The 23,204-nt window shown below is 50.6% G+C and overlaps 1 protein-coding gene across 1 annotated transcript; it reads left to right on the top strand.

Annotated features, from left to right (window-relative positions):
• Nucleotides 1-20: 20 nt before the first annotated feature.
• On the top strand, nt 21-22,736 carry LOC140122815 (gastrula zinc finger protein XlCGF66.1-like). The gene is made up of 7 exons (XM_072144045.1): nt 21-193; nt 6,892-6,992; nt 7,887-8,102; nt 8,187-8,310; nt 8,383-8,468; nt 17,495-17,597; nt 19,279-22,736. Exons 2-7 carry the CDS (start codon nt 6,921-6,923, stop codon nt 19,911-19,913), a joined length of 1,236 nt encoding a protein of 411 aa, XP_072000146.1. The 5' UTR covers nt 21-193; nt 6,892-6,920; the 3' UTR covers nt 19,914-22,736.
• The last annotated feature ends 468 nt before the right edge of the window (nt 22,737-23,204 follow it).

Raw genomic sequence — 23,204 nt, 5'->3', positions numbered from 1 at the left:
TCCGCCCCCGTGTACTGGTCACATGGTGGGACATCATCACAGGTCCTTCAGCTGTTGCAGTGCAGGTCCTGGTGGGTGGTAGGGGCTGTTGTCTCTCTGTTATCAGCCATTATCAGAGGATATATATACATATACAGCACTGGCTGCCGGCGCCACTCACACTCACACCTGCCCCCAGTGACCCCGCTATAAGGTAAGAAGACACCGGGGGAGGGGATATTGTACACCGGGGAGGGGCTGGAGGATATTATACACCGGGGAGGGGCTGGAGGGGGGGGATATTATACACCGGGGAGGGGGGAGGATATTATACACAGGGGAGGGGCTGAAGGGGGAGGATATTATACACCGGGGAGGGGCTGGAGGGGGAGGGGATATTATACCCAGGGGGGGGCTGGAGGGGAGGGGATATTATACGGAGGGGAGGGGCTGGAGGGGGAGGATATTATACACCGGGGAGGGGCTGGAGGGGGGAGGATATTATACACCGGGGAGGGGCTGGAGGGGGAGGGGACATTATACCCCGGGGAGGGGCTGGAGGGGAGGCTATTATACACCGGGGAGGGGGGAGGATATTATACACCAGGGAGGGGCTGGGGGGGAGGGGATATTATACACCGGGGAGGGGGGAGGATATTATACACCGGGGAGGGGCTGGAGGGGGAGGGGATATTATACCCCGGGGAGGGGCTGGAGGGGAGGGTATTATACACAGGGGAGGGGGGAGGATATTATACACCGGGGAGGGGCTGGAGGATATTATACACCGGGGAGGGGCTGGAGGGGGAGGATATTATACACCAGGGAGGGGCTGGAGGGGGAGGATATTATACACCAGGGAGGGGCTGGAGGGGGAGGATATTATACACCGGGGAGGGCTGGAGGGGAGGGTATTATACACCGTGGAGGGGGGAGGATATTATACACCAGGGAGGGGCTGGAGGGGAGGGGATATTATACGGAGGGGAGGGGCTGGAGGGGGAGGATATTATACACCGGGGAGGGGCTGGAGGGGGGAGGATATTATACACCGGGGAGGGGCTGGAGGGGGAGGGGACATTATACCCCGGGGAGGGGCTGGAGGGGAGGCTATTATACACCGGGGAGGGGGGAGGATATTATACACCAGGGAGGGGCTGGGGGGGAGGGGATATTATACACCGGGGAGGGGGGAGGATATTATACACCGGGGAGGGGCTGGAGGGGGAGGGGATATTATACCCCGGGGAGGGGCTGGAGGGGAGGGTATTATACACAGGGGAGGGGGGAGGATATTATACACCGGGGAGGGGCTGGAGGATATTATACACCGGGGAGGGGCTGGAGGGGGAGGATATTATACACCAGGGAGGGGCTGGAGGGGGAGGATATTATACACCAGGGAGGGGCTGGAGGGGGAGGATATTATACACCGGGGAGGGGCTGGAGGGGGGGGATATTATACACCGGGGAGGGGCTGGAGGGGGAGGATATTATACACCAGGGAGGGGGAGGATATTATACACCAGGGAGGGCCTGGAAGGGGAGGATATTATACACCGGGGAGGGGCTGGAGGGGGAGGATATTATACTCCGGGGAGGGGCTGGAGGGGGAGGATATTATACTCCGGGGAGGGGCTGGAGGGGGAGGATATTATACATCGGGGAGGGGCTGGAGGGGAGGATATTATACACCGGGGAGGGGCTGGAGGGGGGAGGATATTATACACCGGGGAGGGGCTGGAGGGGGAGGATATTATACACCAGGGAGGGGCTGGAGGGGGAGGATATTATACACCGGGGAGGGGCTGGAGGGGGGAGGATATTATACACCGGGGAGGGGTTGGAAGGGGGAGGATATTATACACCGGGGAGGGGCTGGAGGGGGAGGATATTATACACCAGGGAGGGGCTGGAGGGGGAGGATATTATACACCGGGGAGGGGCTGGAGGGGGGAAGATATTATACACCGGGGAGGGGTTGGAAGGGGGAGGATATTATACACCGGGGAGGGGCTGGAGGGGGGAGCATATTATACATTGGGGAGGGGCAGGAGGGGGAGGATATTATGCATTGGGGAGGGGCTGGAGGGGGGGTATCATACACTGGGGAGGGGGAGGATATTATACACCGGGGAGGGGCTGGAGGGGGAGGATATTATACACCGGGGAGGGGCTGGAAGGGGGAGGATATTATACACCGGGGAGGGGCTGGAGGGGGGAGGATATTATACACCGGGGAGGGGCTGGAGGGGGAGGATATTATACACCGGGGAGGGGGGAGGATATTATACACCGGGGAGGGGCTGGAAGGGGGAGGATATTATACACCGGGGAGGGGCTGGAGGGGGGAGGATATTATACATTGGGGAGGGGCTGGAGGGGGAGGATATTATACACCGGGGAGGGGCTGGAGGGGGGAGCATATTATACACCGGGGAGGGGCTGGAGGGGGGAGGATATTATACACCGGGGAGGGGCTGGAGGGGGAGGGGATATTATACACCGGGGAGGTGTTGGAAGGGGGAGGATATTATACACCGGGGAGGGGCTGGAGGGGGGAGCATATTATACATTGGGGAGGGGCTGGAGGGGGAGGATATTATACATTCTGGAGGGGGGAGGATATTATACATTGGGGAGGGGGGTATCATACACTGGGGAGGGGCTGGACGCAGGGTTATAAGGCTCAAATAACAGAGAGCATAAACTCTTCCATATAACGGCCATCAAATATGACTCTCTTGTATTATGAGCAGACGCCGGCACTTCTGTCCTCCCTGGCCCAATGATGGCTGTTTTGTGCTCTGCTCGGGGGTACAGAGAACATACAGAGCAGGTGGTCTGCAGGCTGCATGTGGACGCTCCCCAGTCTCCTCTGTGACCTGCAGGTGCAGGGATCACTCCATTACTCGGTTTATTTGGAGAGATTAATAATAATAATGTGGGCAGGAAACTTCACCAAACATTTATAAAACGAAGGCACTAAGATCTACAAATCACATATTATTGCATGAATAACCAAACCTTTAAGGCAGACTTTGCCCGAATAAAAGGGAGAAAGACAACATGTTGGGTGATAAAGGCCAAAGCTATTTTAAATATCTCTTAAATCAAATCTTTACAACCGTGAATAAAACAGCATAAAGACACATGTAACGTAGTCCTTCTGCCTGAAGCGGACGGCCCGGATGGACTCCCACCCGACACTGCGAACTTCCAGGCGATGATCTCCCCTTAAACCGCCACTAGGAGCACAGTGTACCCCTATACTGAGCTCCGGCCTCCACCCAACAAGAATAACGCTTGTTCCACACCATCCTGAATGCCTGAAAGAAAAATGTCCCATGTCATCCAAATGTGCCGCAAGAGGGACCTGTTGTTACCTTCTAATTCCCTATGCCTAACCACCACACCCCCTTTTGATCTGATAAATCGGGCCATGCGGAAATTAATGGTCTTCCTGACCCTGTCCATTGCTCCTGAGTCTCTAGCACCTTGCCAAACTAACCTCGGTACCATTTCTGACCAAACAAGGGTGAGGAAAAAAGGAGGCAAATCGATCAACGTCTGACCGCATCATTGTAAGAAGCTCAGCCACCCTTAAGAAACCGAGGTCATTACCACCCGCATGGACTACTAAAATAACCGGGCGATAATCTGCTGATATCCACTACCTCCGGAAGCACCTGCTGCCACTGTAACCCCCTAATGCCCCTCCAAAAGAAATCCGCCCCAAAAAAACCCAGGTTCTTTCCACCGGGCCATAAAACATAAGAGTGGCCAAGTATCCACACCGAAGGGCGAGCACTAGAGGGCATCCCCACACCTAGAAATGAAACAAAGACAAGAGAAAATTACTGCAGCAAATCCGGACGAATATACTTAGAAAAACAAGAGGAACGCCAGCGCCCTATACGCATTACGTCAGAGTCCGGGAGACCGGCCCTGGCCGCCACTGTCGCTGTGCCTATGCGAAAGGAGTGAGTTCCATACCCAGAGGGCTTAACCCCCACCGCCACCAAACATTTATTAAAAACCGAACAAAACTGAAAACGTGTGAGAGGAGACCCATCCTCGTGGACCAGAAATTGATCACCCGGGAATGGAGATTGAACACCAAGCTTCCCACGCCTTACCATACTGTCTCCAGGTGGCAGGAGCCACAGAAGATCAAACCAAAGCCATTAGCTGCTGGTCAGGTTCCACAGACATGGCAGGTACTCCCGAGCCTCCAGGGCCGCTGTAGGGTGTAGTTCCCAAAATTCCTGCCTACGGGAGCGAGACAAAGCATCCGCCATTAAATTGCAAAAACCCGGAACATGCTGAGCCCTTACCGAAATGTTGTGCTCCAAACATCTAAAAACGAAATGCCGAAGTAGAGACAATACTCGTAAAGAAGAAGTAAGCTTATTAATACAATAAACCACAGACATATTATCACAAAAGAAACAAATGCACCGGTTAGACAGCTCAGCCCCCCATAATTCAAGGCACACCACGATGGGAAACAGCTCCAAAAATGTAATGTTACCAGCCAGAGACGAGCCTGCCCAGGCAGCAGGCCGAGCGGACGCACACCACTCGGACCCAAAAATTGTCCCAAAACCACAACTACCCGCAGCATCCGAGAAAAGGGACAACTCGGAATTACTGACTTCAGCTGACAACCAACAAGTACGGCCATTATACTGACTAAGAAACTGCTGCCACACTAGCAAATCGCACTTAAGCTGAGAAGTAACGCGTATATGGTGATAGGGCCTGGATGCCCCCATGGTTGCCAGGGAAAGACGCCTTGAAAAAACACGACCCATAGGCATGATCCTGCAAGCAAACATCAGTAAACCAAGAAGAGACTGCATTTGACGCAATGTTACCTTCTTGGCAGAGATAAATCCGACCAACATTGACATCCAACTTATCCAGAGGCAGACGAAAGACCATCTCCACAGAATCCAATTCTACACCCAAAAAAGTAATAGTCGTCTGAGGACCCTCCGTCTTTTCCGCTGACAATGGAACCCCAAACTTCTGGATAAGAAACTGAAAAGTTTTTAACAAGAAAGAACAGAACGGACTGGAAGGCGGGCCAATAAACAAAAAATCATCTGAATAATGGAATTACAACCGGTCTCATAACGCGTTGACCATTCCAAGAAAGAACTAAACATTTCAAAGTACCTACAAGAAATGGAACACCCCATCGGAAGACAAGTGTCTTAATATAACAAACCATCAACACAACCCAGAAGGTGATAACAGTCCGGGTGAATAGGGAGAAGGCGGAACGCAGATTCAATGTCTAACCCTGGCCCGCCTTGCGAAGCAATACAACTGCCCTGTCCAATGATACATACGACACTGATGATTCCTCATGGGAGATGCCATCGTTGACAGAATAACCTTTTGGAAAAGAAAGATGGTGAATGAGCCTATATTTACCTTGTTCCTTCTTGGGAACAACACCGAGCGGGGAAACCCTTAGGTTACTAAAAGAAGGGGAACGAAAAGGACCTACTATCCTACCCAAAGAAACTTCCTAATTTCAGTGAAAAAAATGGCAAAAAAAGCATCAACAATTTCCGAGTGAATGACCATTTTATTACTAGGGCTGAATTTCAGGCTTAACATAAGCCGCCACCATTTTTTTAGAATGGTTATGAATATATGAATACACAATCTCCATCACACCCCCCCCCCCCTCTTCCCCTTTTCTTCCGCTCATCCCTACGTTTTGTATGTCTTAGTGTCTGTTAAGTGTATTTAGTGTATTGTATTCATGTTAGAAGGCTACGGGTTATCTAATACTTAGGAAGGAATATTCCACTTATTATGCAGCATCCCGTGTATCTCTTTTACTTTTGACCCCCTGCGTGGGGAAATTGTAGCTGTGAGGATTGTACAGCTTAATTTTGGCATTATTTAATAAAACTATTTGGAAACTAAAAAAAAGCACCACAACCTACAATTGCCCAATGGATTAAGTTTACAAATTTGGACTTTTCTTAATCAAAATATATGGACATTTCAGAAAGAAAAAGTCCCTTCAAGGGCAATCGCTTCTTCCTGAGCTGTAAAAACAGGCGATGTGACTTTAGGAAGGAAGTCCTTCAGGCCGAGTTGTCTTCCTAAAACGAGTTAATCTGGTGTATCTCCAGGTGGACCATCACGGGGGATGCAATGATGAAATGGTATTACCGGTCATTCCCTTTCCATTAGTCCACCCTGGGGGCTTATATATTTCCCTCCCAGACAATTTTGTCCTTTTTAATGTGAGAAATTTGAACATGTTAATTGGATCTCTTTTGGAAATGTTCCCGGTTTGGTTATTTGGTAAGACATTAATAGGAGGATGCGAGGAGAGGGAATTTTAACCTTTCCAACTACTTATTTCGTATGAGCCACACCTGGAGTGAATCCTGGGTGCACTTCCGCAACACATTGCTGACCAAAATAAGTATAAGTGGTTATTTTTTATTTGGGTTATTTGTCTGCCAGTCCCTTAAAACCGGCGTGTGGTTTACGCTCCCAAATCGCCACAAAAGGTTCCATTTTAAGGGGTTTCAAACAGTATAGTAGCATATCCACAAGTTATGAATAATAGAAAGTTCCACATGGGGGTCTGCTGATCTGCAGTTAGAGGGGTTTGTGGATATTCATTTTGTCGGTTCTGTCCCGTTACTTTTAAGGATAAGGGACCGGAAAGGCAGCCATGCACTTCTTTAAATCCTATAACCTGAGTAGAGATAAGTTAGAAGGCACAATGTTTTGCACAGTTTGGGTTTCGAGTTTGGGCTCCATTTATTAGACCTTTATGATTTTTTTTTTCTCACTGCCCTGCTATCTCCATGCACCTGCCTACAGTAGTGGACCCTCCAGCTCATCCAGTTTCCTCATCTTCTCCTCCAGACGCTCCTTCTCCTGAGTGACCACCAAGGATGGACAAGGACGAGATCTCCAGAAGAATATTCAGCCTCGCCCTGGAGATCATCTCCCTGCTGAGCGGAGAGGTAATCGCCTCCACATTTCTATCATCTTTATGGGATGCTGTAAGCAGTCCGACATGGGGAGAAGACTGTCACAAGGTGTTTGTGGCCAGCAAAGACAAGCACTGGACAGTAGGACCTGGTATCGGGCAAGAGCTTGATTCTGATACAGCCAACAGTTCCTACATATCAGACATCCCCCAAATATGTCCCACTCCACGATTCCTGGGAAAGTATCTCCTTTGTAACACAGTGGTGCCAGTTAGCTAATGGTGCTACTTAGCTGGATGAGTTGAATACAGAGTTTGTCATGCCTTCCCTGCCAGTCTCCGGTCAGGTCTATGAAAGTGCTTTAAAGGAACCATCATAGTGATTTGGAACACTAAAATACCCCCAACTTTTACACTTGCCTGTAGATTGGTCCAATAAGGTGCATCGGACCCATCTCTGGTGCTCCCCGTGCCTGTGTAGTAATTCGGTGAAGATGACCAGTACACCTTGGCTTCATTTCGCAGGCACTGGGGGCTCCAGACCAAGGTAAGTTTTTGTAGCGGGCACAGAGTGAAAATCCTTAAGGATCTGTGGGTGGTTTAGTGTCCCAAATCGCCCTTTATGAGATTGTACAGATTTACTTACAGAGTCTGGCTGTACACGTGCTTCTATCGTGTATTCCCTACATATTCTGTGGAAATGTCATAATTCTTACACTTGGGTATCCCCATTATGTCCACTGATCAGTTTTATGCTCGAGATCATTGTTTCTGACACCACTTTTATGACCATATTTGGATCTGTTTGGTCCGTAGAACTGAATCCAGCATTCCAGATGTTGGCTCCAAGCTGAGCCTTGTACAAGAGGTTAAAGTCTGCCAGTTTCTAAGGATATTTACTCCTCCAAGTGTCTTTTTCCACACACAGGATCCCAATACAATGAAGAACAAATTGGGTGACTGTGTGGTCCCCGGCAGCCACCACCAGGAATCAGATGGATGGAGCCAGGGCCCCATCCCAGAGCCAGGAGGAGGATGCAGCCGTAGCTGGGACCCAATCACAGAACTTCCTTCTCACCCCTTGATTCACAAGAAGAGAATATTAGAACTCACCAACAAGATTACGGAGCTGCTGACTGGAGAGGTGACACTGCTGGGGATGCTGGGAAATGATCCAGTAACGGCACTGGAGGGTTCTGGGTGATGACTGTGTCATTGTGTGTCTCAGGTTCCTATAAGGTGTCAGGATGTGGCTGTGTATTTCTCCATGGAGGAGCGGGAGTATATAGAGGGACACAAGGACTGGTACCAGGACGTTATGATTGAGGACCCCCAGATCTCGACTCCCCAAGGTAATAGATTCAAACGTTCTTTCATTATTTGTGTATGAAGAATGGATTCAGTAACGAAATGTATTCCAACAGTTGGATCCAGCAGAAGCGAATCACTGGACAGATGGCCCACTCCTCTTCCACATGAGGAAGATCACATTGCTACACAGGATGATCAGGTAGATGGACGCATTACATGTTTGGTAATGGGGATGTGAAGGGCTTAGCTTCTCCAGCAGTGACATTGGTAATGACAGGTGCAGATGACAAGACAGGTGAGGAAAAAAGTATTAAAATAGATGAGGCCTGTAACTGATAACATAGGTAGAACCTCAACTATAAGAGACAAAATGAGAAAACAAATCCAGAAAATCACATTTGTTTGATTTTTTTTTTTTTTTTTTTTTAATGATTTGCAAAATTTGGTGGAAAATAAGTATTTGGTCTCAATACATTGTTTTATATCCTTTGTTAGCGATGACAGAGGGCAAACATTTTTTGTTAGTCTTCACAAGGTTGTCACACATTGTTGCTGGTATGTTGGCCCCTTCCACCAGGCATGATGATTGGTCTGTCATTGGGCAACACAGGCTTTCAACTCCCTCCAAAGGTTTTCTATGGGGTTGAAAGCTGGAGACCGACTGGGCCACTCTAGGACCTTGAGATCCTCTTCAATGCCCTTGCTGATGGGAGGAGGTTTGCACAATACATGGCCTCATTCATTTTTTCATGTACACGGATCAGTCGTCCTGTTCCCTTTGCAGAGAAACAGCCCCTCATCATGATGTCGCCCCCCAGGTTTCATAGTAGTCAGGTGATCTCTGGATACAACTCCGCCGTCTCTCTCCAACAAACACAACAAGTTGACTTTCTACCAAACACTTCTGCTATGGTTTCATCTGACCATATGACAGTCTCCCATTACTCTTCTGGAGCATCCAAATGCTCTCTAACAAACAGAGGAGCCATTACTACAGGTAATGAGGGGAGGGCACAGGAGACATTACTACAGGTAATGAGGGGAGGACACAGGAGCCATTGCTACAGGTAATGAGGGGAGGACACAGGAGCCATTACTACAGGTAATGAGGGGAGGACACAGGAGCCATTACTACAGGTAATGAGGGGAGGACACAGGAGCCATTACTACAGGTAATGAGGGCAGGACACAGGAGCCATTACTACAGGTAATGAGAGGAGGACAGAGGAGACATTACTACAGGTAATGAGGGGAGGACACAGGAGCCATTGCTACAGGTAATGAGGGGAGGACACAGGAGCCATTACTACAGGTAATGAGGGGAGGACACAGGAGCCATTACTACAGGTAATGAGGGGAGGACACAGGAGCCATTACTACAGGTAATGAGGGGAGGACACAGGAGCCATTACTACAGGTAATGAGGGCAGGACACAGGAGCCATTACTACAGGTAATGAGGGGAGGACACAGGAGCCATTACTACTGGCAATGAGAGGACACAGGAACCATTACTACAGGTAATGAGGGGAGGACACAGGAGCCATTACTACAGGTAATGAGGGGAGGACACAGGAGCCATTACTACAGGTAATGAGGGGAGGACAGAGGAGCCATTACTACAGGTAATGAGAGGAGGACACAGGAGCCATTACTACAGGTAATGAGGGGAGGACACAGGAGCCATTACTACAGGTAATGAGAGGAGGACACAGGAGCCATTACTACAGGTAATGAGGGGAGGACACAGGAGCCATTACTACAGGTAATGAGGGGAGGACACAGGAGCCATTACTACAGGTAATGAGGGGAGGACACAGGAGCCATTACTACAGGTAATGAGAGGACACAGGAACCATTACTACAGGTAATGAGGGCAGGACACAGGAGCCATTACTACAGGTAATGAGGGGAGGACACAGGAGCCATTACTACTGGCAATGAGAGGACACAGGAACCATTACTACAGGTAATGAGGGGAGGACACAGGAGCCATTACTACAGGTAATGAGGGGAGGACAGAGGAGCCATTACTACAGGTAATGAGAGGAGGACACAGGAGCCATTACTACAGGTAATGAGGGGAGGACACAGGAGCCATTACTACAGGTAATGAGAGGAGGACACAGGAGCCATTACTACAGGTAATGAGGGGAGGACACAGGAGCCATTACTACAGGTAATGAGGGGAGGACACAGGAGCCATTACTACAGGTAATGAGGGGAGGACACAGGAGCCATTACTACAGGTAATGAGAGGACACAGGAACCATTACTACAGGTAATGAGGGGGGGACACAGGAGCCATTACTACAGGTAATGAGGGGAGGACACAGGAGCCATTACTACAGGTAATGAGAGGAGGACACAGGAGACATTACTACAGGTAATGAGAGGAGGACACAGGAGACATTACTACAGGTAATGAGAGGAGGACACAGGAGCCATTACTACTGGCAATGAGAGGACACAGGAACCATTACTACAGGTAATGAGGGGGGGACACAGGAGCCATTACTACAGGTAATGAGGGGAGGACACAGGAGCCATTACTACAGGTAATGAGGGGAAGACACAGGAGCCATTACTACAGGTAATGAGAGGACACAGGAGCCATTACTACAGGTAATGAGAGGAGGACACAGGAACCATTACTACAGGTAATGAGGGGAGGACACAGGAGCCATTACTACAGGTAGTGAGAGGAGGACACAGGAGCCATTACTACAGGTAATGAGAGGAGGACACAGGAGCCATCACTACAGGTAATGAGAGGAGGACACAGGAGCCATTACTACAGGTAATGAGGGGAGGCACAGGAGCCATTACTACAGGTAGTGAGAGGAGGACACAGGAGCCATTACTACAGGTAGTGAGAGGAGGACACAGGAGCCATTACTACAGGTAATGAGGGGAGGACACAGGAGCCATTACTACAGGTAATGAGGGGAAGACACAGGAGCCATTACTACAGGTAATGAGGGGAGGACACAGGAGCCATTACTACAGGTAATGAGAGGAGGACACAGGAGCCATTACCACAGGTAATGAGGGGAGGACACATGAGCCATTACTACAGGTAATGAGGGGAGGACACAGGAGCCATTACTACAGGTAATGAGGGGAGGACACAGGAGCCATTACTTCGGGTAATGAGGGAAGGACACAGGAGCCATTACTACAGGTAATGAGGGGAGGACACAGGAGCCATTACTACAGGTAATGAGGGGAGGACAGAGGAGCCATTACTACAGGTAATGAGAGGAGGACAGAGGAGCCATTACTACAGGTAATGAGGGGAGGACACAGGAGCCATTGCTACAGGTAATGAGAGGAGGACACAGGAGCCATTACTACAGGTAATGAGAGGCGGACACAGGAGCCATTACTACAGGCAATGAGAGGAGGACAGAGGAGCCATTACTACAGGTAATGAGAGGAGGACAGAGGAGCCATTACTACAGGTAATGAGAGGAGGACAGAGGAGCCATTACTATAGGTAATGAGAGGAGGACACAGGAGCCATTACTACAGGTAATGAGAGGACACAGGAGCCTTTACTACAGGTAATGAGGGGGGGACACAGGAGCCATTACTACAGGTAATGAGGGGGGGGGCACAGGAGCCATTACTACTGGCAATGAGAGGACACAGGAACCATTACTACAGGTAATGAGGGGGGGACACAGGAGCCATTACTACAGGTAATGAGGGGAGGACACAGGAGCCATTACTACAGGTAATGAGAGGACACAGGAGCCATTACTACAGGTAATGAGAGAAGGGCACAGGAGCCATTGCTACAGGTAATGAGAGGAGGACACAGGAGCCATTGCTACAGGTAATGAGGGGAGGACAGAGGAGCCATTACTACAGGTAATGAGGGGAGGACACAGGAGCCATTACTACAGGTAATAAGGGGAGGACAGAGGAGCCATTACTACAGGTAATGAGGGGAGGACAGAGGAGCCATTACTACAGGTAATGAGAGGAGGACACAGGAGCCATTACTACAGGTAATGAGAGGAGGACACAGGAGCCATTACTACAGGTAATGATGGGAGGACACAGGAGCCATTACTACAGGTAATGAGGGGAGGACACAGGAGCCATTACTACAGGTAATGAGAGGAGGACACAGGAGCCATTACTACAGGTAATGAGGGGAGGACACAGGAGCCATTACTACAGGTAATGAGGGGAGGACACAGGAGCCATTACTACAGGCAATGAGGGGAGGACACCGGAGCCATTACTACAGGCAATGAGGGGAGGACACCGGAGCCATTGCTACAGGCAATGAGGGGAGGACACAGGAGCCATTACTACAGGTAATGAGAGGAGGACAGAGGAGCCATTACTACAGGTAATGAGAGGAGGACACAGGAGCCATTACTACAGGTAATGAGAGGAGGACAGAGGAGCCATTACTACAGATAATGAGAGAAGGGCACAGGAGCCATTGCTACAGGTAATGAGAGGAGGACACAGGAGCCATTGCTACAGGTAATGAGGGGAGGACACAGGAGCCATTGCTACAGGTAATGAGAGGAGGACACAGGAGCCATTGCTACAGGTAATGAGAGGAGGACACAGGAGCCATTACTACAGGTAATGAGGGGAGGACACAGGAGCCATTACTACAGGTAATGAGGGGAGGACACAGGAGCCATTGCTACAGGTAATGAGAGGAGGACACAGGAGCCATTACTACAGGTAATGAGAGAAGGGCACAGGAGCCATTGCTACAGGTAATGAGAGGAGGACACAGGAGCCATTACTACAGGTAATGAGGGGAGGACACAGGAGCCATTACTACAGGTAATGAGGGGAGGACAGAGGAGCCATTACTACAGGTAATGAGAGGAGGACACAGGAGCCATTACTACAGGTAATGAGAGGAGGACACAGGAGCCATTACTACAGGTAATGAGGGGAGGACACAGGAGCCATTACTACAGGTAATGAGAGGAGGACACAGGAGCCATTACTACAGGTAATGAGAGGAGGACAGAGGAGCCATTACTACAGGTAATGAGAGGAGGACACGAGCCATTGCTACAGGTAATGAGGGGAGGACAGAGGAGCCATTACTACAGGTAATGAGGGGAGGACACAGGAGCCATTGCTACAGGTAATGAGAGGAGGACACTGGAGCCATTGCTACAGGCAATGAGGGGAGGACACAGGAGCCATTGCTACAGGTAATGAGAGGAGGACACAGGAGCCATTACTACAGGTAATGAGAGGAGGACACTGGAGCCATTGCTACAGGCAATGAGGGGAGGGCACAGGAGACATTACTACAGGTAATGAGAGGAGGACACAGGAGCCATTACTACAGGTAATGAGAGGAGGACACTGGAGCCATTGCTACAGGTAATGAGAGGAGGACACTGGAGCCATTGCTACAGGCAATGAGGGGAGGGCACAGGAGACATTACTACAGGTAATGAGAGGAGGACACAGGAGCCATTGCTACAGGTAATGAGAGGAGGACACTGGAGCCATTGCTACAGGTAATGAGAGGAGGACACTGGAGCCATTGCTACAGGCAATGAGGGGAGGGCACAGGAGACATTACTACAGGTAATGAGGGGAGGACACAGGAGCCATTACTACAGGTAATGAGAGGAGGACACTGGAGCCATTGCTACAGGCAATGAGGGGAGGGCACAGGAGACATTACTACAGGTAATGAGAGGAGGACACAGGAGCCATTACTACAGATAATGAGAGGAGGACACAGGAGCCATTACTACAGGTAATGAGAGGAGGACACAGGAGCCATTACTACAGGTAATGAGAGGACACAGGAGCCATTACTACAGGTAATGAGAGGAGGACACAGGAGCCATTGCTACAGGTAATGAGAGGAGGACACAGGAGCCATTGCTACAGGTAATGAGAGGAGGACACTGGAGCCATTACTACAGGCAATGAGAGGAGGACACAGGAGCCATTACTACAGGTAATGAGAGGAGGACACAGGAGCCATTACTACAGGTAATGAGAGGAGGACACTGGAGCCATTGCTACAGGTAATGAGAGGAGGACACTGGAGCCATTGCTACAGGCAATGAGGGGAGGACACAGGAGACATTACTACAGGTAATGAGAGGAGGACACATGAGCCATTACTACAGGTAATGAGGGGAGGACACAGGAGCCATTACTACAGGTAATGAGAGGAGGACAGAGGAACCATTACTACAGGTAATGAGAGGACAGAGGAGCCATTACTACAGGTAATGAGAGGAGGACACAGGAGCCATTACTACAGGTAATGAGGGGAGGACACAGGAGCCATTACTACAGGTAATGAGAGGAGGACACAGGAGCCATTACTACAGGTAATGAGAGGAGGACACTGGAGCCATTGCTACAGGTAATGAGAGGAGGACACAGGAGCCATTACTACAGGTAATGAGAGGACACAGGAGCCATTACTACAGGTCATGAGGGGAGGACACAGGAGCCATTACTACAGGTAATGAGAGGACACAGGAGCCATTACTACAGGTAATGAGAGGACACAGGAGCCATTACTACAGGTAATGAGAGGACACAGGAGCCATTACTACAGGTAATGAGAGGACACAGGAGCCATTACTACAGGTAATGAGAGGAGGACACAGGAGCCATTACTACAGGTAATGAGAGGAGGACACAGGAGCCATTACTACAGGTAATGAGGGGAGGACACAGGAGCCATTACTACAGGTAATGAGAGGACACAGGAGCCATTACTACAGGTAATGAGAGGACACAGGAGCCATTACTACAGGTAATGAGAGGAGGACACATGAGCCATTACTACAGGTAATGAGAGGAGGACACAGGAGCCATTACTACAGGTAATGAGGGGAGGACACACGAGCCATTGCTACAGGTAATGAGGGGAGGACACAGGAGCCATTGCTACAGGTAATGAGAGGAGGACACAGGAGCCATTGCTACAGGTAATGAGAGGAGGACACAGGAGCCATTACTACAGGTAATGAGAGGAGGACACAGGAGCCATTACTACAGGTAATGAGGGGAGGACACAGGAGCCATTACTACAGGTAATGAGAGGAGGACACAGGAGCCATTACTACAGGTAATGAGGGGAGGACACAGGAGCCATTACTACAGGTAATGAGAGGAGGACACAGGAGCCATTACTACAGGTAATGAGAGGACACAGGAGCCATTACTACAGGTAATGAGGGGAGGACACAGGAGCCATTGCTACAGGTAATGAGAGGAGGACACAGGAGCCATTACTACAGGTAATGAGAGGACACAGGAGCCATTACTACAGGTAATGAGAGGAGGACACATGAGCCATTACTACAGGTAATGAGAGGAGGACACAGGAGCCATTACTACAGGTAATGAGGGGAGGACACAGGAGCCATTGCTACAGGTAATGAGGGGAGGACACAGGAGCCATTGCTACAGGTTCTGAGAGGAGGACACAGGAGCCATTGCTACAGGTAATGAGAGGAGGACACAGGAGCCATTACTACAGGTAATGAGAGGAGGACACAGGAGCCATTGCTACAGGTAATGAGAGGAGGACACTGGAGCCATTACTACAGGTAATGAGGGGAGGACACAGGAGCCATTACTACAGGTACTGAGAGGACACAGGAGCCATTACTACAGGTAATGAGAGGACACAGGAGCCATTACTACAGGTAATGAGAGGAGGACACATGAGCCATTACTACAGGTAATGAGAGGAGGACACAGGAGCCATTACTACAGGTAATGAGGGGAGGACACAGGAGCCATTGCTACAGGTAATGAGGGGAGGACACAGGAGCCATTGCTACAGGTAATGAGAGGAGGACACAGGAGCCATTGCTACAGGTAATGAGAGGAGGACACAGGAGCCATTACTACAGGTAATGAGAGGAGGACACAGGAGCCATTACTACAGGTAATGAGGGGAGGACACAGGAGCCATTACTACAGGTAATGAGAGGAGGACACAGGAGCCATTACTACAGGTAATGAGGGGAGGACACAGGAGCCATTACTACAGGTAATGAGAGGAGGACACAGGAGCCATTACTACAGGTAATGAGAGGACACAGGAGCCATTACTACAGGTAATGAGGGGAGGACACAGGAGCCATTGCTACAGGTAATGAGAGGAGGACACAGGAGCCATTACTACAGGTAATGAGAGGACACAGGAGCCATTACTACAGGTAATGAGAGGAGGACACATGAGCCATTACTACAGGTAATGAGAGGAGGACACAGGAGCCATTACTACAGGTAATGAGGGGAGGACACAGGAGCCATTGCTACAGGTAATGAGGGGAGGACACAGGAGCCATTGCTACAGGTAATGAGAGGAGGACACAGGAGCCATTGCTACAGGTAATGAGAGGAGGACACAGGAGCCATTACTACAGGTAATGAGAGGAGGACACAGGAGCCATTGCTACAGGTAATGAGAGGAGGACACTGGAGCCATTACTACAGGTAATGAGGGGAGGACACAGGAGCCATTACTACAGGTAATGAGAGGAGGACACAGGAGCCATTACTACAGGTAATGAGGGGAGGACACAGGAGCCATTACTACAGGTAATGAGAGGAGGACACAGGAGCCATTACTACAGGTAATGAGAGGACACAGGAGCCATTACTACAGGTAATGAGGGGAGGACAGAGGAGCCATTACTACAGGTAATGAGAGGAGGACACAGGAGCCATTACTACAGGTAATGAGAGGAGGACACAGGAGCCATTGCTACAGGTAATGAGAGGAGGACACTGGAGCCATTGCTACAGGTAATGAGGGGAGGACACAGGAGCCATTACTACAGGTAATGAGAGGAGGACACTGGAGCCATTGCTACAGGCAATGAGAGGAGGACACTGGAGCCATTGCTACAGGCAATGAGGGGAGGACAGAGGAACATCTTATAAAAGCGATTGTTTCATATGATTGATTGTACACACATCAGAAAACGCGATTTTCTGGATTTGTTTTCTCATTTCTCTCATAGGTAGAACCTCACGTAAATTCTAGGCCTCTCATCTTTTTAAGTGGGAGAACTTTTCTGTAAACTGGTTAAAAACTTTGGACGTTGTCTGGGGTCTGTGATCAGTTCTGGTCCCTGAGATAACAATAATCCTTTTGGACATTCCACTTTTTAGGATCCCGGTTAACATTTGCTAGTTGACATTTACAATATTTACTTTACACCTATTGAATCAGGCTGTGAACAATATCAGTCCGACATCCATCATCATAAAAGCTGAGGCACAAGTGAAGGAGGATCCCTGGTGTAAAGAGGAGGCTCTCACTGATCATTGTCTAGGTGAGTGGTAACCACTAACTCAAGCAGGGTTTCACATTGCACCAGCAAATCTGGCTGCAACTTGAATTGTGCGTATCTGGGCTGCATGCCTTGCGCGTGTGGTGTGGTGCGAGCTGGGCTGGGCTGAATGTGATGTGGTGCACGATGGGCCGTGTGCCATGCACTTGTGGAGTGGCACGAGTTGGGCCGTGTGCCCTGCTCATGTTATGTGGTGCAAGCGCGTGTGCGGTATGATGCAATCTGGACCGGATGCCCTGAGCCAGGTGCCCTGCATGTGTGGTGCAAGCTGGGCTAGGTGCCCTGTATGGTGTGGTGCGACCTGGGCCGGGTGCCCTGCGTATGGTGTTGTGCAAGCTGGGCCGGGTGCCCTGCGTGTGTGGTGTGAGCTGGGCTGGGTGCCCTGCGTGTGTGTTGTGAGCTGGGCCGGGTGCCCTGCGTGTGTGGTGTGAGCTGGGCCCGGTGCCCTTAGTGTGTGGTGTGGTGCGAGCTGGGCCGGGTCCCCTGAGTCTGTGGTGTGGTGCGAGCTGGGCCGGTGCCCTGAGTGTGTGGTGTGAGCTGGGCCGGGTCCCCTGAGTCTGTGGTGTGGTGCGAGCTGGGCCGGGTGCCCTGAGTGTGTGGTGTGAGCTGGGCCGGGTGCCCTGAGTGTGTGGTGCGAGCTGGGCCCGGTGCCCTGCGTGTGTGGTGTGGTGCAAGCTGGGCCCGGTGCCCTGCGTGTGTGGTGTGGTGCGAGCTGGGCCCGGTGCCCTGAGTCTGTGTTGTGGTGCGAGCTGGGCCGGGTGCCCTGAGTGTGTGTTGTGGTGCGAGCTGGGCCGGGTGCCCTGCATGTGCGGTGTGGTGCGAGCTGGGCCGGGTGCCCTGCGTGTGTATTGTGGTGCGTGCTGGGCCGGGTGCCCTGCGTGTGTGGTGTGAGCTGGGCCGGGTGCCCTGCGTGTGCGGTGTGAGCTGGGCCGGGTGCCCTGAGTGTGTGGTGTGGTGCGAGCTGGGCCGGGTGCCCTGCGTGTGTGGTGTGAGCTGGGCCGGGTGCCCTGCGTGTGTGGTGTGGTGCGAGCTGGGCCGGGTGCCCTGCGTGTGTGGTGTGGTGCGAGCTCGGCCCGGTGCCCTGTGTGTGTGGTGTGAGCTGGGCCGGGTGCCCTGTGTATGTGGTGCGAGCTCGGCCCGGTGCCCTGAGTGTGTGGTTTGGTGCGAGCTGGGCCGGGTGCCCTGCGTGTGTGGTGTGGTGCGAGCTGGGCCGGGTGCCCTGCGTATGTGGTGCGAGCTGGGCCCGGTGCCCTGCGTGTGTGGTGTGGTGTGAGCTGGGCCCGGTGCCCTGCGTGTGTGGTGTGGTGTGAGCTGGGCCCGGTGCCCTGCGTGTGTGGTGTGAGCTGGGCCCGGTGCCCTGCGTGTGTGGTGTGGTGTGAGCTGGGCCCGGTGCCCTGCGTGTGTGGTGTGGTGTGAGCTGGGCCCGGTGCCCTGCGTGTGTGGTGTGAGCTGGGCCCGGTGCCCTGCGTGTGTGTTGTGGTGCGAGAATTTGACCTTGATGCAAAAATGGCCCGGCTTATGACTTATTCCAGCAGAAACGAGCAGTGACAGGCTTAGACCCGTGGCCTGATATCATTTAATAAAATAAACATTTGTATTGGATTATTTGTATGAAAATTTTAGCAAATATTCATATATTATGTTAAAATTTTCTTTTTAACAGGTTTCCAGAGCAGGAGTGAGGAAGGACTGCGGATTAAGACAGAAGATTATGGATTTGCACAGGATCCGTATGAAGAGCACGTCCTGGCCCCCGCTCTTCCGTCCTGCGCCCCTTACACACAGGTCGCCTCTTCTGACACTTCACAGACTGTTCTTCAGAGTAACGGCCATCAGCGAGGCCACACGGGGGCAAAGCCGTTCTCATGCTCAGAATGTGGCGAATGTTTTGCTCTGAAAACAACTCTGGTTATACATGAGATCAGTCACGCGGGAGAGGAGACCTTCTCCTGCTTGGAATGTGGGAAATGTTTTTACCTGAAGAGAGATCTCGTTAAACATCAGATAAGTCACATGGAAGAGAAGCCATACTCGTGTGCAGAATGTGGGAAAGGTTTTGTGGTGAAATCAAGTCTTCTCAGACACGAGAGAGTCCACACAGGGGCAAAGCCATTTTCATGTTCAATATGTGGCAAGTGCTTTGCTCTGAAATGCAATCTTGTGGCACATGAGAGAACTCACACAGGAGAGAAGTCCTATTCCTGCCCAGAATGTGGGAGATGCTTTACAGTGAAATCAAGTCTTGTCAGACATCAGAGAATTCACAAAAAGGCGAAGCCATTGTTATGTCCATTGTGAGGGGATCCCCTCATGTAATCATAGAGAAGACAATGTAATGGGGTGAACCCTATGAAAAGGGAGAAGCCACCCCCTTGCCAGGACCTGCTCACTCTGCAAAGATGGATTGTTTTAAGCATAATATGGATCTTAAAAACCTATTCTACAACAGCACAGATATCTCCTAAGGAATATCCAGCTTTATTACAAATACATAAAAAGGTCATCAAAATGCATCATTCCATTACATCAAGCAGCTTTGCATGGGGACCACACAGTCGACAATGGTCTCTCACCCGCCCCCCCCCCCCCAAGAGGAGTCTGCGCTTGTGTAGTAGGTGTTTTTAGTTTTATGACAGAAAGGTTTTATTTGTAGATGTGCCCAAGTTTTTAAAGGTTAATATAGACCAAATGTTATAAGATCACATCAGGAAATTCACAAATGACAGATTGGAAGAGTCACATGGGGAAAGCCTAATGTACTGAACTCTACAATCCAAATGGTGTCATGTTCATATGCACAGTGTAACAGTCTGTGAAGCTACGGCACAGAGGGATCATACACTTATACACACATAGGAAAGACGTGTTTCTGCCCAGAATGTGGAAAATGCAATAGAGAGGAAAAAGTGATTAAGAGAAATAAAAGATTTTTAAGAAATGAATGCAATATCTTAAATATCACTGTATCCCACAAAACTAGAGAGGCAAATCCTAGTGCAGAGGAAAGGATAGAATGGCTGGTGCATAGGCCTGATGGCTGCTGCTGCTTCCCTTAGGATTTCTACAAGACTTCATTCACACTTCCGAGCTGTATTGTCAGGGTTTGGGATCAGTGGATCCTCTAAACCACCACGGGAGGTGATAGCCGAGGTCGAGGTACCTTAACGGAAGACAGTCTTGTGGTCTGGTCCAGGCACAAGGTCAGGGCAGGCGGCAGAGATGCAGGGTAAAGCCCAAGACGGGGTCAGCAATGGGAGGTCTAGGCAAATGGGAACAGGGCACAGGAACACAGCAAAACAGTGGAACACTGTTAACGCAGGAACACGGAGGGACTCTGGTAACACGGCAACACAGGACTCAGGAGTAGGAACACACTAGAATGCAGAAGGCACAGGAACACAGGATAATTGCTAGGGAGCTTTCTCCAAGGCTGTGAGGCACAAAGATCTGGCAAGGGACACAGGAATGGGCTGGGATTTAACAGAGAAAACAGCTGGCCAGGCGCCAATTATTTTGCGCTGGACCTTTAAATTTTACAGAGCCGGCACGCGCGCGCCCTAGGATATCGAGACGCGGGCTCCAACACGCGGACATCGCGGGGACCTCCGCTGAAGCCGGGACAGGTGAGTTAGCCCTCGGAGCGACAGTACTCCCTTCTTCTTGGACTGGAGGATACTGTGTAGAAGAGCATGTTCTCCTCGGCCTCCCACTACCTCTCCTCCGGCCCAGCAGGTCCGTGATGAAGTCTATGGTCACATGAGTCCACGGACAGCTGGGTATCGGTAACGGCAGGAGAAGACCAGCAGGCTTCAGATGAGAAGGCTTATAACGGGTACAGGAGGTGCAGAATCCCACAAAGTCCCGAACATCTTTGACCAAGTCAGGCCACCAGTAGTAACGGGAAATGAGGGCCATGGAGCATTGCACCCCAGGTTGCCCAGCCAGGCGTGAAGAATGTCCCCACAACAAAATCCTTTTCCACAGAGCAGGTCGGACATACGTCTTGCGAGGGGAAAGCTGCCAAAGATCCAGCGGAGCGGCAGCAACCAACTGTTCCAGAGAGATGATATGCCGAGCAACCGGCTCTTCTCCAATTACATCTGAGGCACAGGAAAGGGCATCCGCCTTGATATTCTTCTCCGCAGGTTGGAAGTGGTTCATCAGGTTGAAGCGGGAGAAGAAGATTGACCAACGGGCTTGTCTGAGATGGTGAGCTCCCTCCGAAAGATATCGCCATTCTTCCAGGGAAAGTTTGATGGCCAAAAGTTCTCTATCCCCAATGGAGTAGTTCTTCTATGCGTGAGAAAAAATTTTGGAAAAGAAGCCGCATGTGAGCGTTCGGCCCTTAGGCCCCTTTTGTGTGAGCACCGCCCCTACACCTACAGAAGATGCATCCTCCTCCAGGAAAAAAAGGCTTCTCCATATTGGGTCTAGAGAGAACTGGAGCCGTGGCAAAGGCAGACTTTAAGTTTGTGAAGGCTTCTTCAGCCGCTGAAGGCCAGAGGCATGGATTATCGCCCTTCTTGGTGAACGCCACGATCGGAGAAACTACAGTAGAGAAATGTGGGATAAACTGCCGGTAGTAGTTTGGGAAGCCCAGGAACCTCTGAATAGCTGTGGCCACTGCAGAACTGCAGATAGTTTAGCAGGATCCATCTGGAGACCTTTGTCAGAGATTATGTAGCCGAGAAAAGGAAGACTCCGTTGGTGAAACAGACACTAGTCAAGCTTGGCGTAGACACTATTACCCCGTAGGTGGCCAAGAACTTGCCGTACGTAAGACTGGTGGGTCTCGAAGGCTGGAGAGATGTCATCTAGGTATACCACGACACGTATACAGCAGATCTCTGAAGATGTCATTGACGAACTCCTGGAAGACAGCGGGAGCATTAAACAGTCCAAATGGCAAAAAAGGTTAAACCTTTATTCACACAGGCATAGAAAAAACTGCCAGAGGGTAACGTGTTATCTTATTAAGTCCTCAATAATCAATTGATTTAGATGACCAATGGCTTCTCAAGGCGAATCACTGGAATGTGATGTTGGGAGACCAGAGTGGCATCCACAATGTTCCCTGCGGAACTGGAGTCGAAGAAAGCAGATACCTTAATCTGGATGCTGTTGCCAATGCTGAGAAGCACTGGAATCATCCGGCGTGGTGAAGCTTTGCTTACTCCTAGGGACACTTCTTCCAAGAAGCCTAGGTGTTGCCATTTCCCGGACTCTGGTGGCGGACTGGACAAGTCCCGATGAAGTGCTCTGGACTGGCACAATAAAGGCAGAGGTTTCCCTGACATCTTCTGATGCGTTCCTGGGAAGCGAGTCTGGCTCTGTCCACCTACATAGGCTCTTCTGCAGATGGTACGACCGCAGGCTGGAACGGTCTTTGGAAGGCAGGATCCAGGCGAAGAAGGCATTGTGGACGGACTTGGGGTTGCTCGAGGCATGACTCTTCCGCACGCTCCCTAAACCGCACGTCAATTGGGTGGTCTGGGTGATTAGACCACTCAGAGTAGACGGCAGATCACGAGCAGCTAGAGCGTCCTTAACATTAGAGAAGAGACCCTTTTTGAAAGCTGAGGTCAGGGC

The sequence above is a fragment of the Engystomops pustulosus genome, chromosome 3 (genome assembly GCF_040894005.1).
Source record: "Engystomops pustulosus chromosome 3, aEngPut4.maternal, whole genome shotgun sequence".
NCBI classification, from domain to species: Eukaryota; Metazoa; Chordata; class Amphibia; order Anura; family Leptodactylidae; genus Engystomops; species Engystomops pustulosus.
The sequence above is the reverse complement of the archived record's forward strand: the minus strand, read 5'-3'. Positions and strand labels throughout refer to the sequence as shown.

What these genes read in the sequence shown, in the direction of transcription:
- LOC140122815 (XM_072144045.1), top strand. Translation starts at nt 6,921, where the DNA reads ATGGACAAGGACGAGATCTCCAGAAGAATATTCAGCCTCGCCCTGGAG. An exon ending in CCAGATCTCGACTCCCCAAG is followed by an intron (nt 8,311 to 8,382) that starts GTAATAGATTCA and finishes GTATTCCAACAG; the next exon opens with TTGGATCCAGCAGAAGCGAA. An exon ending in TTGCTACACAGGATGATCAG is followed by an intron (nt 8,469 to 17,494) that starts GTAGATGGACGC and finishes CTATTGAATCAG; the next exon opens with GCTGTGAACAATATCAGTCC.